The sequence below is a fragment of the Hyperolius riggenbachi genome, chromosome 2 (assembly GCF_040937935.1).
Source record: "Hyperolius riggenbachi isolate aHypRig1 chromosome 2, aHypRig1.pri, whole genome shotgun sequence".
Taxonomy (NCBI): domain Eukaryota; kingdom Metazoa; phylum Chordata; class Amphibia; order Anura; family Hyperoliidae; genus Hyperolius; species Hyperolius riggenbachi.
The window spans coordinates 257,251,649-257,269,458 of record NC_090647.1 but is presented as its reverse complement, the minus strand read 5'-3'; the positions used below and the strand labels follow the sequence as shown (position 1 = coordinate 257,269,458).

Below are 17,810 nucleotides of genomic sequence, written 5' to 3'. Positions count from 1 at the left end.
CATTGCAGTAAATAGAATGCAACACATTCTAGACAGTAGTGCGATTCCTTCTATATCCTTGTGAAAATGAAAGATAATGGGTGTCCTGGTACAACAATAATAAACTATCTATATTGCTTTGAAGATGGCTTTTTGCATCACCAAGTCCCGAATGTGAAAATTTTTAAAAAAACTGACCTCAAAAACCCAAGAACAGCCCTTTCTGAAAATTGATGGGCACTTCACACAAATAAGCACCTGAAATGTACATTAGTTCACATTTTTTTAATAACATGGCACAATTTACATAACACAAGTCTTCGCTGATGAGGAACATGCTGAAGATCGAGTTGCTTCATTTTTATGTTTTGATTTTTTTCCTTTTCAGTTCTTTTTTTCCTCTTTACATATGACCTAAAAAGGAAAATTCTTACATACAGGATAAACAGCAAAAGGTTTGTATATAACAATCTCTTTACAATACTGAAAGCTACCACTACTGTTCCAGTGTACATATTTTGGGAGGGTTTGTTCCTTAAAAAAACACTGCACAACATCTGGAGTTCACAAAATCTGAAGCTCACAACTAAACCTTCAGATGACTACTAAAATAGATCTCTGCTTATTAGAAACAACTGTTGGGAGTTTTACTCTGTGTTTTGATTTTCTTTTTGCCAAAAACAGGATAACAACTCAAGATATCACTTTAATACACCAGAAGACCAATGGACTGTGTTTGTTTCATACATATAATTTACAACCCAGTAAACCAAATGTGTATAGTATTTAATTCTGATAAAGTCATATCCTCTCCAGTGGGCTCTGATGTAAGCAAGCTACTGTAAATACTGGATCATGAATTGGTGCAAACACCCAGGCAGATGTTGAATTTGTCAGTACATTTTGAATCACAACACGGAAAATAAGTGTCGTATTAAATTAACCGATGCCAGGTTTTTCTGCAGTATCAAATGTGGGGTTTGAGTCATTGTTTCTGGCATGTGACTATGTATTTAATAATATAGTGCAAAGAGCAAAAGTAACCTGGACATAATATGAGTCAAGCAACACCAAAGGGATACATCTAAAATGTATTACTGGTTATTTTTCTTGCATGGCACATTATAAAGGCCATGTGATTGCTATAGCTTTTGCAGTGATGTTTGTGTTTTCTGCTTATAGCTCCACAAGGGCTTATCTAGCTGACTGGCTGGAATCTCTGTCTCTACTTGGTACTACAGCAGTCATACTAGAATGCCAAGAGGACCTCTTATATGCTGCTATTAAGGCTCACTGAGAGCAGCATGACCACAGTGTAAATGATTTTCGCTGATATGAAATGCATCTTTTGTATTCAGAAGAAAAAAATGAAGATCCTATGTAAACTGTGGGCATGTTGTACGAGGTTCAAAAAACCCTGAAGGGCAAAGCTGAAAGCAAAGGCGACCTGGGTACTAGACTATGTATTGTCTATGTGTGGTCCGTTCAGACTACAAAAGGTGCAGATTTGTGCACAGCCCTTCGCATTTCCCCATACCAATGCAGACCAGGCTTCTCATTTAGATCATAATGTGTTTATTTATGTAAGAACCTGTAAGAACCACCATTTGGACTGCAATGAGGCCTGATGTTTGGATGGTCCCCACAAGTCAAGTCCACTTCCTACCTTTCAGTTACCAAAGTGTGTTCCCTGGCACTCCTAGAACCCCTCCCATACCTTGGTGCCTGTTGCTTCTCTTCTCCCTAACCAGCAGTGACAATGCTCACCTCTACGTGACCACACCATTGTATCCAGTGTCACAAAGTATGGTATGTGTTGGATAAAATGTATGCCTTTTACCACATTCTGGATTAAGTGTAGCTCAGAGAGGTGAGCTCTACCACTGCTGGGATAGGACAGAGCTGGAGCAGTGGGCTGCTGATGAGCTCTTATCATGGGGAGAGCAATTTCAGCTTGAAACTCTGTGTGCTGTGCCCCAAAGTAGTATGACCCAACATTTAAAACAAAAACCTGTCTTACAACATTTTGAAGTTGCGAAACAAAGTGACTAGTGTGAATGACTCCTAGGAATACTAAGGAGAGCAATCCAATCCAAATACACATTATTATGTCACCAGACTTGGCAGAGTGTGTGTCCAGAGATAAGCTAGGCTAGGTATGTTCTATACCTAGTTTAACCTAGACAAGAATTATATAGGGCAGTGTTTTCAAAACCCCTTCTCAACTCCCGCCAACACTGTCCATTAGTGGCTCAGCAATCTGAATTAAGTATCCACAAAAGCACTTTGAGTAGGAACTGAAAACAGGCTTGGGAGACACTGATTCAGAGTAATCAAAGAACTCATAATCTACTCATGACCATTGATTACTGAGGTGGTTGTAAGGGAAAAGAACAGCCTATATCAGCCTGCTGCAGGAGAAAGGGGATTGAAGATGCAGTGTTGCTATTGAGGAATTGAAATGTCTACCTCTACTCCAGGACTTGTTGCTATGAATTACATGACATCTCTGCTCTTTTTACTATGTTATTAAATAGACCACACTGCCTATGACTCAGCTTTATTATCTGTAGCCTGCTGCAGCTCAAGGCCAGTTTCACATGAGCAATTCCCCAATGATTCTGGCGAGTGTCTCAATGCTGGTGAGGAACTGCCAGAATGCAGCTGTATGGAATCACTCCATCACTAGCTCGGAAAGCAATTTACCTGCCACTAGCTTGGATGCTATTGACATTCATGCACTAGTAACGGACCAACAAAGAGCTTGTTTTTTTTTAGCAGCTTATAGCTTATTCCATTGCAAGCCTCCGTATTGCAGTACTGCCAGCTGGGGAATTGCCGGTGTCACATGACCCTAATTATGAGGCTTATTTGTGATATCTTCATTTAGAATGCTGAAAAAAAAGGAACCTAAGCACAGGTATGGTAACATGAATTTCTTAGGGACAATATGACTTTAGTTATCATGTGAGTGTGGGAAAAAGCTTCTTTTGAGTTAGAATGGCTTTATGTTGAAAGCCTACGTAATAATTGCATAGTTGAGGCGTTTAGTTGTCTCTAATAATATACACAGTAAGGGCAGACTGTGTTATAAATAGGAAGGTTGTAAACTGCACAGTTTAAGAAGTATTATTGTATTATGTCTATTTACATTTGTACACAGTAAAGCTTTCATCCTATCCTTTTGCATATATGAACCAATAACCAATGAAGCAATTCATTGTAAATACATATTTACATTTTCTTTCATTATCACAAGTCTGATACAGTCCAAATAAGTCAAGTGAATTATTTCCTTCAGTTCCAACCAAATGCTTTACATTAGTAAAATAAATCAGTCAAAGACAAACATTTGAATTCGCTAAAAGATCTGGAAATCTGCAAGGTATAATATACAAAAAGTGAAAATCATTGCTCTTAGAGACTTTACATTTGTACAAAGATTGTAAGTCAAGTCTTGCTCTGATTGTAAAGTAATCAGGCTAAATGTCCTCAAGCGCCTCTATATATTCACAATTCATCGTGCTTCAATATCTTTGAGTGTGTGAGAAGGAGGTCTGTCTCTTATCTCTGTGGTCAGTGGAGTAGTCCTCCTGGGGGACCCTGGTCGGCCTCCCAAAGTAGAAATAAGGGGTGGGGGAGCACTTAGTGCAGCTGTAGGTGGGGTCTTATTAAGAAGTCCATTTTGATGTCCTGCTGTGGGACTGACCCTGGGATAGTGCATGCTAGAAATTCCTGGAGTGATTAAACTAGGGTGGGGCAGGTGTCCGTCCAATGCAGCTGGATGAACTGCATGTAAACGTGCATGTTCATAGTCCTCTCGAAGCATATGCAACCTTTCCCGCTCTTCCAGCTGGTTTCTCTCGTGTTCCCTTCGTGGGTCAACAGAAAGGTGATGGTGGTGATGGTTGTAATCATGGGGTTCTCTGTCTCTGAATGATCTGTCCGTTTCATATAACCTTGGCGCACTAAGGCGATGAAGAGGATCATTTCGCAACAAAAAATCTCTTCCAAGGGGATCTCGCCTATGTATATCTAGTCCTCTATAAGGATCTCGTAGTGGATCTCTCATAGGATCCCAATGAAATGATGGATATGGAAAACGTTCACCACCTGGGATTGGACTTATACCCATAAAAGGATTCATCATGCGAGTTCTATCTAAACCACCGATGCTGCTCATTGGGTGCATCCCTGTTACACCTACAGCCATTTGCATGGGTCCTAAATGGCTTGGATGAACATTTGATGTGGATATTGGAGGGGGTTGCTCAGATGCTCTATGAATAGTAGGAGCTTCAGAAACCAATACATCATGATCTTCTTTTCTTTCCTCTTTTACTTTGACATCATTACTTTTCTTCTGACTTTCATAAGTTTCATTTTTTCTCTCATCTCTGTTTGAAGTGCTATTAGGTCTAGTGCTTTCCATCACTGGGGGCCTAACATAGGGTGAGGGTACCCGTGACAGCTGTTTGGCTTCCTCCACTGCTCTACTTTCATGTACAATGTTCTCCTTTTCGGATATATGATTTTCTTTTGCTTTGTGTTCTTCCACATTAGCTTCTTTCCAGGAATCAGAGTGATCTCGTTCACGGTCCTTGGACTTCTCTTTTTCTCGTACCTCATTATTTAAGTGGCTTCTGCTTTGCTCAGATAAACTGCGATTATGTCCCAAGGAATTAACTTGTGGAACAGGTGCTGGTGAAGGATGACTTGAGTGCCTTTTCTCAATGATTTCTCTAAAGAAACGAAAAATGTTAATGTACCGCAATATGATGTACAGTGATAAATATAAATACATATCATGCTATAATTTCTATACAGGTAGTCACTGGTTAACAAACGAGATAGGGACTGTAGGTTTGTTCTTAACCTAAATCTGTTCTTAAAGCAGACCTGAAGATATATAAGAAACCTAGGGCTTCTGCCAGCCCCCTGCAGCTGTCCTGTGCCCATGCCGTTTCCAAACGATCCTCCACTGCCCTGCTGTGGCCCACTTTTGTTCACGCCAACTTGTAAGTTGACGTCCACTGTCCCTGCACGGCCCTGGCTGCGCACATCCTCATCCGCGCTCCCGTGGCCAGGAGCACCCTGCGCAGGTGCAGTACGAGATGAACGAGGACGCACACGGCAAGGCCACGCAGGTGCAGTGGACAGCGACTGCCAGAAGTGAAAGTGAGCCGTGGCGGGGAAAGGAGAATCATATGGTAATGTTGCAGGCATCGGGTGGCTGCAGGAAGCTTGCAGAAACCCCAGGTAAGTGAAGCTTTGTTTTTTTATATCTTCAGATCCGCTTTAAGTCGGAACACTGAGCAATCTCAGTCCCCTGTACCTCCTCTGTGCCCCCCCAGTGCCTCCAGTGTCCCCCACTGAGTCACCTCAGCCTCCTGTACCTGCTTACACAAGTTTAAAAGCCTTAAAGTTTTTTGTTTTTTTTAACTAGTTCCCACAGACTCTATGCCATCCGTATCGGTGGGTTGTTCGTAAGCCGGGGACTACCTGTACTATATTTTCTGATACATTTTTCAGAAAACGTAATGGTGTAGAATAGAGTGTCGATTTCTTAATTTATAGACCCAAGCAATTTTTCAAAGTTTTTAATATTTTTTTTTCTATAATTGGGGAAATGTTGAACACAGGTGTGTGATACATTGGTCAGATTTTTCAAATGTTGCAATCTTAAAAACTGGATGATGTAATTCTCAAATTAAAATAACTATAACAAAATGAATGGTGTGTGACCAATTGCTTCAATTTCCTTCCACTGTTTTCATTAAGTTTGCCACAAAGGGTTTGTGCTTCTTTCACGTATTTCATGTACAGCTTCCCTTCTAAAGCTGTTGTGAACTGCACCATTAGAGTCAGATTACAGTGATTTTAACAAAATATTTTCTGTACTTTTCTGGCACTTCTGTCTATACAGTAGTAACATTTTAAAAAGAGGGGTGATGTAAAAGAAATTAAAGTGATATGGAGGCTACAATGTATATTTTCTTTCTGCTTTGTAGATAAATCACTCCAAATATTGTTCTTGCGATTGCTAGTGAGCCCCAGGCCTTTCAATGATATGTCCAACATAAATAGCCATATACAGTAACATGTTTTTGAAAATGTTATTAATAAACAGAGTAAATGATTATAGAAATGAACCAATATGTCACATACCAATGTACCAATATGTTTTCTTTTGCCTTAATTTTCTTGTGTTAGGACTAGTATAGCTGCTCCACACTTGTCTACCAGTATTTCTGCACGAGTTGTCTGACAGTGCTGTTTTCAATAGTCTTTCTGCATGTAAATTATGCAGTCAAGTGTGAACTAGCCCATTGATTAACATTGGTTCTCAGTTTTCCTGTGCAGAAAATGCACATTGTTCACAGTACAAGAGCTTTTAAGTGCTAGAGATTTTAAAAGCTCTTGCTAATGCAATGCTATGGGGGATTTTTACAAAATCACATCGCTCCAGTGTGAACACACACATGGGATAGCATTAGCAAGAGGTTTAAAATCACAAAGTGCTTTGAAAAGCTCTAGTAGTGTAAACAAGCCCAAAAACTGACAAGTGTGGACAGGTCCTAAGCTGGGATTTTACTATGAACTCATAGTGCATGCTGGTTGAAACCTGAACATACAAGCAGACATATCTATGAAGCTAAGATAGCTATATATGCCAATAATAGGCCAAGTCAGGGGAAGGTCAGCGACCTAAAACTATGAACTATAAACAACAAAAGACACAAGACATATCAATAGTAAGGCTCTAAGAGCGAACAAATTGGATCAGGAAGCAAGCAAGTAAATGTACAAATCTTTATTTATAACCAACCACAAAAGATAAAACCAATTAAAAACAATACAACCACATCTGGGCCATAATCCCTAATATATCAGATATCTGGAAGCCTGTGCCAACATAAATCAATGAAAATATGTTTCACCTGAGGGTCTCTGCGGTAAATAATTAATCACAGTGCCAAAAAATTAGTAATAAATCAATTCATGTGTAATAGCTCTGTGCCGCACAGATAATCCACAGGAGAGACATATATGGGATGATCCCACAATAAGTAATACAATTCCTAGATCTGCTGCTAATAAAGTGCTAGTGCTATGAAATTAAATATATTAAAACTAGGCAATAAATAATACAAATAGTGGAGTGGACAATTTATATAGAAAATGTTAAGAAGTAGGTAAAAGTGAGGTAAGTGAAAGTGAGGTAGAGGTAGTCAGTAATAAAGTGATCAATAAAGACATTTTTGGTAGAGGAGTGAAAAAATAGCTCAGACAAAAGAAAATAGAACGCGCTGGCTCACAATGAAGGTGAAAAAAGTGATACAACGCAGCAGAGTAGGGAAATAGGCAGGAGGCTTACCAAATAGAAAATGTAGGAAGGCCCAGAGTGGATGTAAGCGCGCTGCCCACAGATCTAGGAATTGTTATATTACTTATTGTGGGTTCGGGGGCGTAACAATAGACCCTGCAAGGGATGCAGCCGCAGGGGGGCCCATAAGCAGCAGAGGGCCCTGTGGGGGGAGAAGTTTCTTTTTCCTGTCCTGAGAGACTGACAACTAAGGGCACAAAGGGAAAAACTTTTTGCACAATTGTTCTAATGACTGCATCTGCTCAGCCACTGATAAGGAATCATACAAAGTTTTGTAGACAAAGATTTGTATACAGTCCTTATTCAGTGTGCAGCAGGCTCTAGTGTACAACGCCCAGCCCCCAACCTCTCATACTGTAGTGATGCTGGAGAAGTCTGCAGAGCCAGTTCTGCTCTATCAGAGATGGACAGAGTGAGTGTAATAAGCTGAGGCTGGAAGCACACTGGTCTGTCGGATTTCTGTATGCATTTTCTGCACACCATCTGTGTCTGTATGTGTGAAAACATGCACGTTTTATCACAGATGCTAATGTAATTGATAGAGAAAATGCGTGCAGCGCTTCACTGCTGACTGTTTTATCTGCATGGGGAAACACATTTGTGTGCACTAGTCAATTGATTAACATGGGTTCTCAGTGTACCTGTGCAAAAAGTGAGGGGGGGGAGGGGGCCCCAGTAATTTCTAGTTACAGCCCTGTGTGGGATCATCCCATATATGTCTCTCCTGTGGATTATCTGTGCGGCACAGTGCTATTACATATGAATTGATTTATTACTAATTTTTTGGCACTGTGATTAATTATTTACCGCAGAGACCCTCAGGTGAAACATATTTTCATTGATTTATGTTGGCACAGGCTTCCAGATATCTTTTATATATTAGGGATTATGGCCCAGATATGGTTGTATTGTTTTTATCTTTTGTGGTTGGTTATAAATAAAGATTTGTACATTCACTTGCTTGCTTTCTGATCCAATTTGTTTTCGCTCTTAGATCCTTACTATTGATATGTTAGGTGGTTCTCATAGTGCATGCTGGGACATTGTGCTCTTGGCAAATGCTTTACTTATTTAAAATAGAGTCGTGCTCATTTATGTTTGGAATTAACAATATAATTTCTCAAATATACAGTTGCTGTATGCTCTTTACGTTTGCATGACTTATTTCTCTAAATATGTGGAATGTCACTTTACGTGCCTGTGTAAGTCAGCACACTCTTGACCAGAGAAGCCACTCACTAGTAACTAGAATTGCAGTGCCCCAGCAGGCAGCATTCAAATAAGAAAGTAACCCACTATGAAGAAAACCACTTAGATATAGCTTTGGTCTAAGAAAAAGCATTTTACTAGTTTCTGCTGTTCAAAATGATTACTAATTACATACAGCCCCAAGCTGGCTGGTGGGCTGTTTACTTGCAATTAAATTCACCTCTCAAACCATTCGCTAAAACTCTGAATTTTGTATCTGTGACCATCCTTCATTAAGATCAAAGGGAGTCAGTGGGATCCATGCTGTGCCTGTGCTGAACCTACAGCTGACACACTTAGGAGGAGTGGCCTTACTTAGCTCATACCTTATTAAAATCCTTCCACATTCAAGAAACTACAGTTACAGTATTATTTTTCAGAGGTGTTTCTGATGTCAAAGTGCAACTGTAGGGAAACAAAAGTGCCCCATTTAGATATCCCAGTAGAGGGAACCCTCTGGATAATCCCATGTCTGCCTACACCTTGCCATTAAGAAACAGATATTTTTATGTCCTGTGCTCTGCTGCACTATACTGGCTGGGTGTGAGGTAATTTTGCTCCTAGGTGCTGCTCCAAAGACTGGGTGGTGCCAGTTAGCTGTGTAAAACGAGAAGAAGAACAGGCGTGCTCCAATGGGGCATTACAGTGTTAAAGTAGATAGAGCTGCGGGAGCGGTGTACTTCTGGAGGGACGAGCGGTGGGCGGAGTCTGGTCATGTGAGAGCCATCTGGCGTCACTAGGCGTTTCGCTGTTAACCATGCCTTGTTCATGTCAGGACCTGCTGGCGGCTTGACACGCGCAACTATCTACTTTAACACTGCAAGCGCACACTTATGCGGACAATTAATGTATTGAAAAGGTATTGCACAATTGGAGCGCTCCTGTTCTTCTTCTCGTTTTCCACCTTGCCATTCCAGGAGCACGGAGCCTTCAGGTTTGGCTTTTTCCACCAAATTTGAGCGGCTTCATGCTACTGTGCAGGCCTTCTTGCACCTGATCAGTGCAGCTGCGCCCATTCACAGATGGGAGTGCGGCCATGAAATTCCAGAGGGTCCCAGCGCTGGATCGGTGCTCTTGAGGAGGCTGCGGAAAGTCTCTGGAGGATACAGAGGCTTTCCTTTACTGAGGTAAGTATATGACTTTCTCTCCTTTTAAAGTAACAGGTTTACTTTATTAAGTGATTTACTACAATGAAAAAGAATGAACTATTCATTCAATTTTTAGAAACTGAAGCCGGCTTAGATCGATGATACATTTGCCAGAATGATTTGTATAACTTTATTACCTTTCTTTATCCTCTTTGGGAGGTGGTTCTCTCTTCTCTGAATCTCGATCGTGAGCTGTAGCGGAAGAACTACGTTCAGGCTCTCCAGGCTTAAGCCAAGGTGGAGGTGTTGGGAAAGACGGTGGCGTTCGATGAAGTCGATTCCAAGGTTCGTGAGGGTTATTGAAGCTCTGCATATTTGGCCCTTCTTTATGGCTGAACATTGAGTTGGTGGCTATAAAATAAAATGCAGTACAATTGAAGGGACACTATCACTTTAATAAAAACACATTTTTGTTGTAAATTTGCTATGCAAATACAGTATTTATAATCAATGTCCAGTGTTCTCCCCAGGCTATTTTTGGTGACCACCCGGCTGTTATCTGCTCAACTCCTCCTGTGCTGTAAGCAGAGAAGTGCCAGCCCTGCATTCTCTCATCTCATCCGACCCGGCTATTTTTTCATACCACCCGGCTGGGAAAAAATTCTGGGGAGAACACTGATGTCTATAAAAATGTTAGTGATTACCCAGTTAAGCCAGGGAGAATCAGAATCAACCATGGATATTCTGTAAGGGTCTATCAGCAAGTTCAATTCACAGAACCATAACAATCCATGTCTTGCACTGACAAAGGCCAATTTAGCCAGAAACAGCTGTATGCACTCTGGATTACATCCCATTTTCAAATTAGCTGGCTACATGCATACTGTAGACCAGCAGCTCTGGGTGTACAATGTTTGGCTTTTCAGGGACATGATAAAATGATTTGTATTTTCAATCACTGAGTTGAAGAAATGCCTTATGGGACTGCGTTCTTGTTCAGGGATGATGGATTACTAAAACTATATACATGCTAACAGTTTTCCTTAGCCAAAATAATCATTAGTGATTGTCTCGGCCAACATCTAGAGGCCTGCACACACAGACTGACTAGCCAATGGTTGCTTGTCAAGGAGCTGCTTTACACATGCCAGATTATTAGCTGAGGCGATAGTTGTCAGCTGTCTCAACCCACTTTAATCATGTGTGTGTGTGTGTGTGTATGGACTTTAAAGTGCGAAATGAAGTCCCCCAGTGTAACTGGCAACCCCTCTAGTATAAGCTATGATGAATCTTGCCCAACACCTACTGTTTCTGTAGGAACATTTCTCCTATCACCTGCTTGACCTGGAGAAGAGCAGCAATGTTCCAAATCTGCCCCCAGCAACAATCAAGAACAATTGGTTTGGATGACAATAGCTTAAATTGTGTACTTTGCTTGATATTTTAGCTGTAATGAATATGGGCAAGAATAAATCCACCCACAACTTTCTAACATATCTTCAGCAGCTAAATCGCTACACATGCTTACGGCTTCATCAATCAAGTAAGCTCATTACAAAGCTGTAACTGTTTCACTGAAAGCATAAAACATAAGGAAACTACTTAATTTAACAAGACCCAGTTAATTAAAACTATCAATAGTCAGTTTCTATTTTTTTTTATTTGGAATGGTTTCATTTTAGTGGTAAAACAAGACAATATTGTAACTACAATAGATATAGGATGATGGTAACCAACAATTTCAACATATTGACATGATTGCCAGCAAGCTACTAGGGCATGACACATCTTTCCAGGTATTGAAAATCAACAAATCTGAGGCCAAATTATATCTGGCTATACCTTCCATGTAGCTGCCATGAATGTGTCACTGGTATGCCAAAACTGTCAGATTTGCAGGCATAGAGTGCCAATTGCTAGTGACTGTAGGCATGAGCCCCACCTCACTTGACTATGACCCTATCAATGAACTGGAGGAGAGGCTGTAACATTACTTGAGTGGGAAAAGGCATTCATGTAAAAAGGGTACAGAGTAAATTTGGGTGCCAGGATAAGTTGCTAGTAGAATGTCAGCAATACTGCTGATATTCTACTAAGGCTTCTACTGCCTCCTTACATGAATCCCTCCCTTAGCTACTACTGAATCTAGCCCCACTATAAACCTTACATCTTATACTGCTTGTCCCTTCTTTATGTGAACTTGGGCTCCGGCTACTGTTATGTCCGGCCCCCAAATTATACACCAGGTGCAGCTGTATTGATCTATGGTGTTGCCCAAATTGCCTGCCTAGGGGAGAAGACCCTAAATGTACACACGTGAAAGCCTGGCAAGCTTCAGATCCTTTACTGGGATTTCTGTAGCCTCATTTAACATGATCACATCCTGATAGGTTATAAGGCTTCACAGTATGCAACCTTACCATCAGCACTTTCTATAGTTAAAAGGATAAATAAATTATAACTTTAAATTTAAAATTAAAACCAGTATGCCAAAAATGCCTGCTCCAGTTGTATAACCTCTCCCACAAAGTATTAAGGTGCGTTCTCACACACAAAAAAACTCACCTGCAGAGATCGGGACACGATCTCTCGGGTGACAGTTCGGGAGAGTGTGTTGTACAGATACACTGTGAGGCTACACATTCTGAGGCTATGTAGGGGGAAAGAGGGATGACAATCTGGTGCCGGAGGCAGCGGCTTTCAGTAGAAGTGGTAAGGAGGAGAGCAATGTGATCGTCCCAGATGATCTAGCACTTTGTATCTCTGGGCGATGCATCAGGGAAGCTGTACACACACTATATTCTCTGCAGAGACGGACCCCACTGGCTGCCTCCGCAGAGAACTATCTATTATGTGTATTAGGCTTAATCTGTATACTCCTTACATAACCAGAATCTTTTTTGATTCTGAACCATCAGCACAGCTGGCTATTATGACTGCTCAGACCAAACATGTCTGCGGCATGGCCATCATCCAGTATCCACTTCTGAAACCTTCACTAAGAGTCTGTTATGTAACATAAATGTGATACACTGGTGTGACGTGTATATATAATCTGCTGTGTATAACATATCAATCTGATGATGATTCAATGGTTCTAAAGCTGGAAATTTGTAGCCAGTAATTCAATATACAAACAACTATTAAGAACACACAGTTAGTGCTATCAGATTCATGTGAAATATTGAGAAAATACACTTTTTCCGACATTACAAAGCAGGCAATTGCAGCTGCTAGCTGTGCTGGTGGATCAGTACCAATACTACAACTACACAACATTACTGGTTAATATTCTGACTAATGCCATCAGTTGTTATCTAGGGTGACACTGTGTAAAATGGGAAGTGATCTCTGCCAGATTGTGTAGACCTTTTTATTGCTTAGTGTTACATTTTTGTTCATTTTAATATAGACAGTGTCCACAGAGCTGAGCTATTATGCTAAAACCGTTTTATTTTGCAAGTTCACGTTACTCTAGCAACTAGGTTCTGATTGTGTAAGTTTTGTACAAGTTTAAAGTAATTTTATTACAGATTTAGTTTAAGTTGTATGCAAACAATAAAGAATTATTGTTTAGTTTGAAATTGGATGAATCAGGAAACAATTAATTCCTCTCATTGGAAAATAAGCAGCAAAGTTGGACTGTTACGTTCCTGGCCCCACGTGACAAATGGAGAACCAGCTGTCCATGTTTGTATAGGGATGTCTAACTACCAACTAATATTTGTATTTTGCTTTATCCATAGGAGGCTAAATCTGGTCCATCTATGGGTCAGGGGCGTCTCTGCTTCCCTACCATCTAAGCTGCTCTACATTACACTACACTACCACTGCAATCACTCTCACCTGATCTGGCAGCTGCGCTCCTCTTCACCTTGCTTAGATCCTGCAGCTGATCCTCTTCTCCTCCGGCAGCTTCCAGTACATCACGGCCGCCTGAGGCTATAACGCTTCGGTCCTCTATTCTTTCTGGCCAGCTACTTCCTAGTTAGTGGCTCTCTGTGTGACCCAAGCAGCGCACGTGACCCTGGCACAGGTGGGCCGCTGGGGTCATGCAGGGAACCACTAATTAGGAAGTAGGAAGTAAGGAGGACCAAAGCGGTATAGCAACAGGCAGCCACAATGTACAGGAAGCTGCAGGAGGAGAAGAGCATCATGTGTGGAGTTGCAGGACCAAAGCGAGGGGGAGGAGCGCAGCAGCAGGATCAGGTAAGAGTATAGTGTTATAGCGGCAGGCAGCCACAGTGTACAGAAAGCTGCAGGAGGAGAAGAGGCTCATGTGTGTAGCTGCAGGACCAGAACAACGGGGAGAGGAGCACGGCGGCATGTGGTACGTTTATTCCGGCAGCAGGAATACTGTATATTTGAAATATGGGACACACCCACTTTTTATCCCAGTTTTGGGGATAAAAAAGTGTGCCATATATTCTGAAAAAATACGGAAAACTAATTCAAATAGGAGCCTGAAATTCTAAGCCTGAGCATTAGATACTAAAATATTAAAATAGCTTTTAAAGTTGATCCATATAAAAAAAATGAATATGTAACCAAACATTAGTGTCTCTGTCAGTTTACTTAAAGTGTACCAGAGACCAGCCCCATGCACATGGATCGTTCCCAAACTGGCTTCCTCCGCTGCCTGTATCTCCGGTATCAGGTCCCGTTAGTTCTGCCAGTCGCGGCCAGTCTGCGCTAGAGCAAGTGTTCTCTCTACATATCTCTCCGGCGGCCACCAGAGAGATACATAGAGGGCGCACTTCCTCTTGCGCAGACTGGCTGCGACTGGCAAAACTAACGGGACCTGATACCGGAGATGCAGGCAGCGGAGGACAGGCAGCGTGGGAGCAATCTATGCGCATGGGGCTGGAGGAAGCCCCAGGTATGTATAAAACTTTTTTTAATTTGATCTCTGGTTTCCTTTAAAATGTACTTTTTTATGATAATATGCAATATAAATATTAACAGTACTAACCCATAGGGAGGGACAGGTTGGTGTGTCTGGTTGTTTCTTTAAAAAAAAAGACAAAAGACATGGCTGCAATCTGTTGTACCAACTGACTTAGATACATACATAAAGATGCACTTATTTGACGATTAATGTAATTACAGTATGGATATTGCACTACATTTTACAACATAATATGATAGTTAATAGTTCAAATATATACTGTTAAATATACACTAGAATACATTAAAGGATATCATTATTCCTTTACTTACAGTTTACTTAATAAAGTGTTGCATGTTTTCCTCTGAAGCATGGTTATTTACACTCATTTACTCTGTCTTGAACATTGAAACTTCCTACCTGTTGACTCACTGCTATGCTACAATAAAGAAGTGGAAATATCTGCGGAATAGGACTTCACAGAGAGTCAGCAAATGTACAGGCAAGAAGCAGGAATATCTGAGAAATAGGACATCACAGGTACAAAATAAATGTATGTAACTAACCAGGTTTCAAAGGAGAACACACAAATACATTTTATTTGAAAACAATTAGGTACACTACAGTATATACTAACCAAGGCACAATTATATGTCTAAATTAATAAGGTTTAATGTAAATGTCTGAAGTCCAATGGAGATTCAGTGGATTGAGCAGTGGTTAAAAATAAAGTCAAAGCTAAATAACATTTATAATTCATATCTTCAAAAACAAATTTGTCCTTCAAAAGGTATAAAGTGCAAGAGTTTTTAAGAAGTGATTTCTAGTAACTATCCCCAAGTGCGGCCATTAAGATTTCACTAAACCAAGTGCCTCAGAGATTTTATATATGTCAGCAAAAACATGAAAACCACTTGCCTAAGATTATGCCTCCAATACAGCTGTTGAGATCTGAAAGCCAAAAAAAAAGTGATTCATCATACAAGGTCACCTACGCCACCCCGTATGCCGGAAGGTGTGATGCACCTTGTGTTTTGACACCTTTCTCTCATGGCCAAGTTTATCAGAAAACTGTACTACAAGAGGTTTTTTTGTAGAACTGAACCAGATGGGATAGCTTACGTTCTTCACATGCACGGATAAGACCTGGGCACCCATGGCCCTGTTGCTGGTGAACTGGTTGCCATTTCTTGGACTATACTTAGAACATTCTAACCACTGAATTCTAAGAACAACCCACAAGACCTGCTATTTTAAACAAAGTCTGGCCCAGGCAACTGGCCATGTAAATGTATCCCTTGTCCGATATTTACACTTCTCATTGTTCTTGCTTTCAACACCTCACCTCCAATAACTGACTGTTCTCTTACTGCCTATGACCAGTGACTGGAAGTAGTAACTTTCTAGAGAGTGGTCTACACAAATATTTCACAAGGCCTACACATAAGCATGCAGTTAGGACACCTGGGATAAACTCAAGGTTTTTACAGTTCCTCGACTTGGCCTTAAGCTTCCCTGACAAAAAGAGCAACTGCAATGCGGACTTAAAGGAATAAGTTAGTACTTGTTTTAAAGCTCTATAAATCTGTTTCTTCAAATTTCTTCCATCAGTTCCATGCTTCTAACACAATGCTCTGGATACCGTACATCTTCTGTACTTGAGAACAGATGTGCTAATACATTGAAACATTGCATTAAGAGAGAAGTAATCACATCTCATTGCCCGAAGAAAAAAAAAAGACTTATCTAGCACTGGCTCATTTTTACAGAGTCTGGAACATAAAAACGAAGACCAGATGGTTCTTATTAACATATCTATTTACAGCTCACTTGGTCTCCATTAATATTGGCTGTTGTTTAGGTAACATGTTACCCACATTAGTAGCTCTACCATCACACTCCGAATGCCCCGATGCATACTCTGTTTGACGCATTTAACATTTTTCAAATTTTAAAAACAATATTATAACTATGATCTTACTCAATTATTACAATACATGTCCCAGCTTAACTCTGTCTGGAAGGGTAGCTCATACTACCGTTACACAAAACTTAAGAGCCACAATGTGACAGACTGCATAAACAATTTACAGATGCTTTCCACCTATTGTTGTTCTGCAAATCCTCATTTCTATTAAGCTTAAAAAGAAAAGATACAGCAAAATGTTTACTTACTGACTGAGGGATTGCCAAGTCCCCCGAAGGCATTTCCTCCCACGGAAGCAAGACCACCAAATGTTGATGGACGGTTAAATGGTTCTACAAAACAACATCAGTGATAAGACTAATGTACGGAAATTGTCTGCTATTACCGCTGCAATCTGGTTCTAATTATGGTAATATTGAAACCATGCAAAAAGCAATAATTAAGCATAACTTGGCAAATACACACACAGACACAAGCACATCCATTATGATTTATTGAATAAGCCTCATCTAATATAAAAATAGGTAGCTTAATGTACATGTCTAACGGTAGGCTTTGGTTTCATGCAATAAGTGCAAGAACAAACACTATTCTAGTATGTGCTCTGCTGCCATAATATAAAATATGACTGCCATACATACTGTACATGCTGAATACAATGGAGAAAAAAAACAATTGGAGTACAAGAACACTGGGGGAGTGGCCCATGTCAACCAGTCTAATATCAGCTTACATAGGCCAACATGCTCTTTAAATAGCACAACCAGAATATGCTAAACTTAATTCCAAAATAGGCAGTTTACTTATACTTAAAGAGGAACTCCAGTGAAAATAATGTAATAAAAAAGTGCTTCATTTTTACCATAATTATGTATAAATGATTTAGTCAGTGATTGCCTATTGTAAAATCTTTCTTCTCCCTGATTTACATTCTGAAATTTATCACATGCTGACATTTTTACTGCTGGCAGGTGATGTAGCTGCTGCTGGCTTTTTTTGGCAGTTGGAAACAGCTGTAAACAGCTATTTCCCACAATGCAACAAGGTTCACAGACAGGAAACTGCCAGGAGTACCATGGTCCCCCATGTTTCACGTGGGAGGGGTTTCACCACAATATCAGCCATACAGAGCCACCTGATGAACCGTTTGTGAAACGGAATACATTTCTCATATAAAAGGGGGTATCAGCTACTGATTGGGATGAAGTTCAATTCTCGGTCACAGTTTCTCTTTAAAGTACCCCTAAACTGAATTTCTATAATAGAACAGAGCATCCAGGTGCTTAACTGACA

At 40.5% G+C, this 17,810-nt stretch overlaps 1 protein-coding gene across 7 annotated transcripts in view; it reads right to left on the bottom strand.

Moving 5' to 3' along the window:
* Nucleotides 1–249: 249 nt before the first annotated feature.
* Nucleotides 250–17,810, bottom strand: part of AUTS2 (activator of transcription and developmental regulator AUTS2) — a 1,744,602-nt gene continuing 1,727,041 nt past the window's right edge. For 4 of the 7 annotated variants that reach the window (XM_068268551.1, XM_068268553.1, XM_068268552.1 and 1 more), the window contains 5 exons: nucleotides 16,766–16,849; nucleotides 15,509–15,541; nucleotides 14,675–14,710; nucleotides 9,900–10,113; nucleotides 250–4,721 (listed from right to left, as the gene is read on the bottom strand). In XM_068268551.1, coding sequence (XP_068124652.1) covers nucleotides 3,497–4,721; nucleotides 9,900–10,113; nucleotides 14,675–14,710; nucleotides 15,509–15,541; nucleotides 16,766–16,849 — 1,592 coding nt within the window. In that variant the 3' untranslated portion in view covers nucleotides 250–3,496. The remainder of the gene's footprint in view (nucleotides 4,722–9,899; nucleotides 10,114–14,674; nucleotides 14,711–15,508; nucleotides 15,542–16,765; nucleotides 16,850–17,810) is intronic. The other 3 variants (XM_068268555.1, XM_068268556.1, XM_068268554.1) reach the window with 2 other exon arrangements.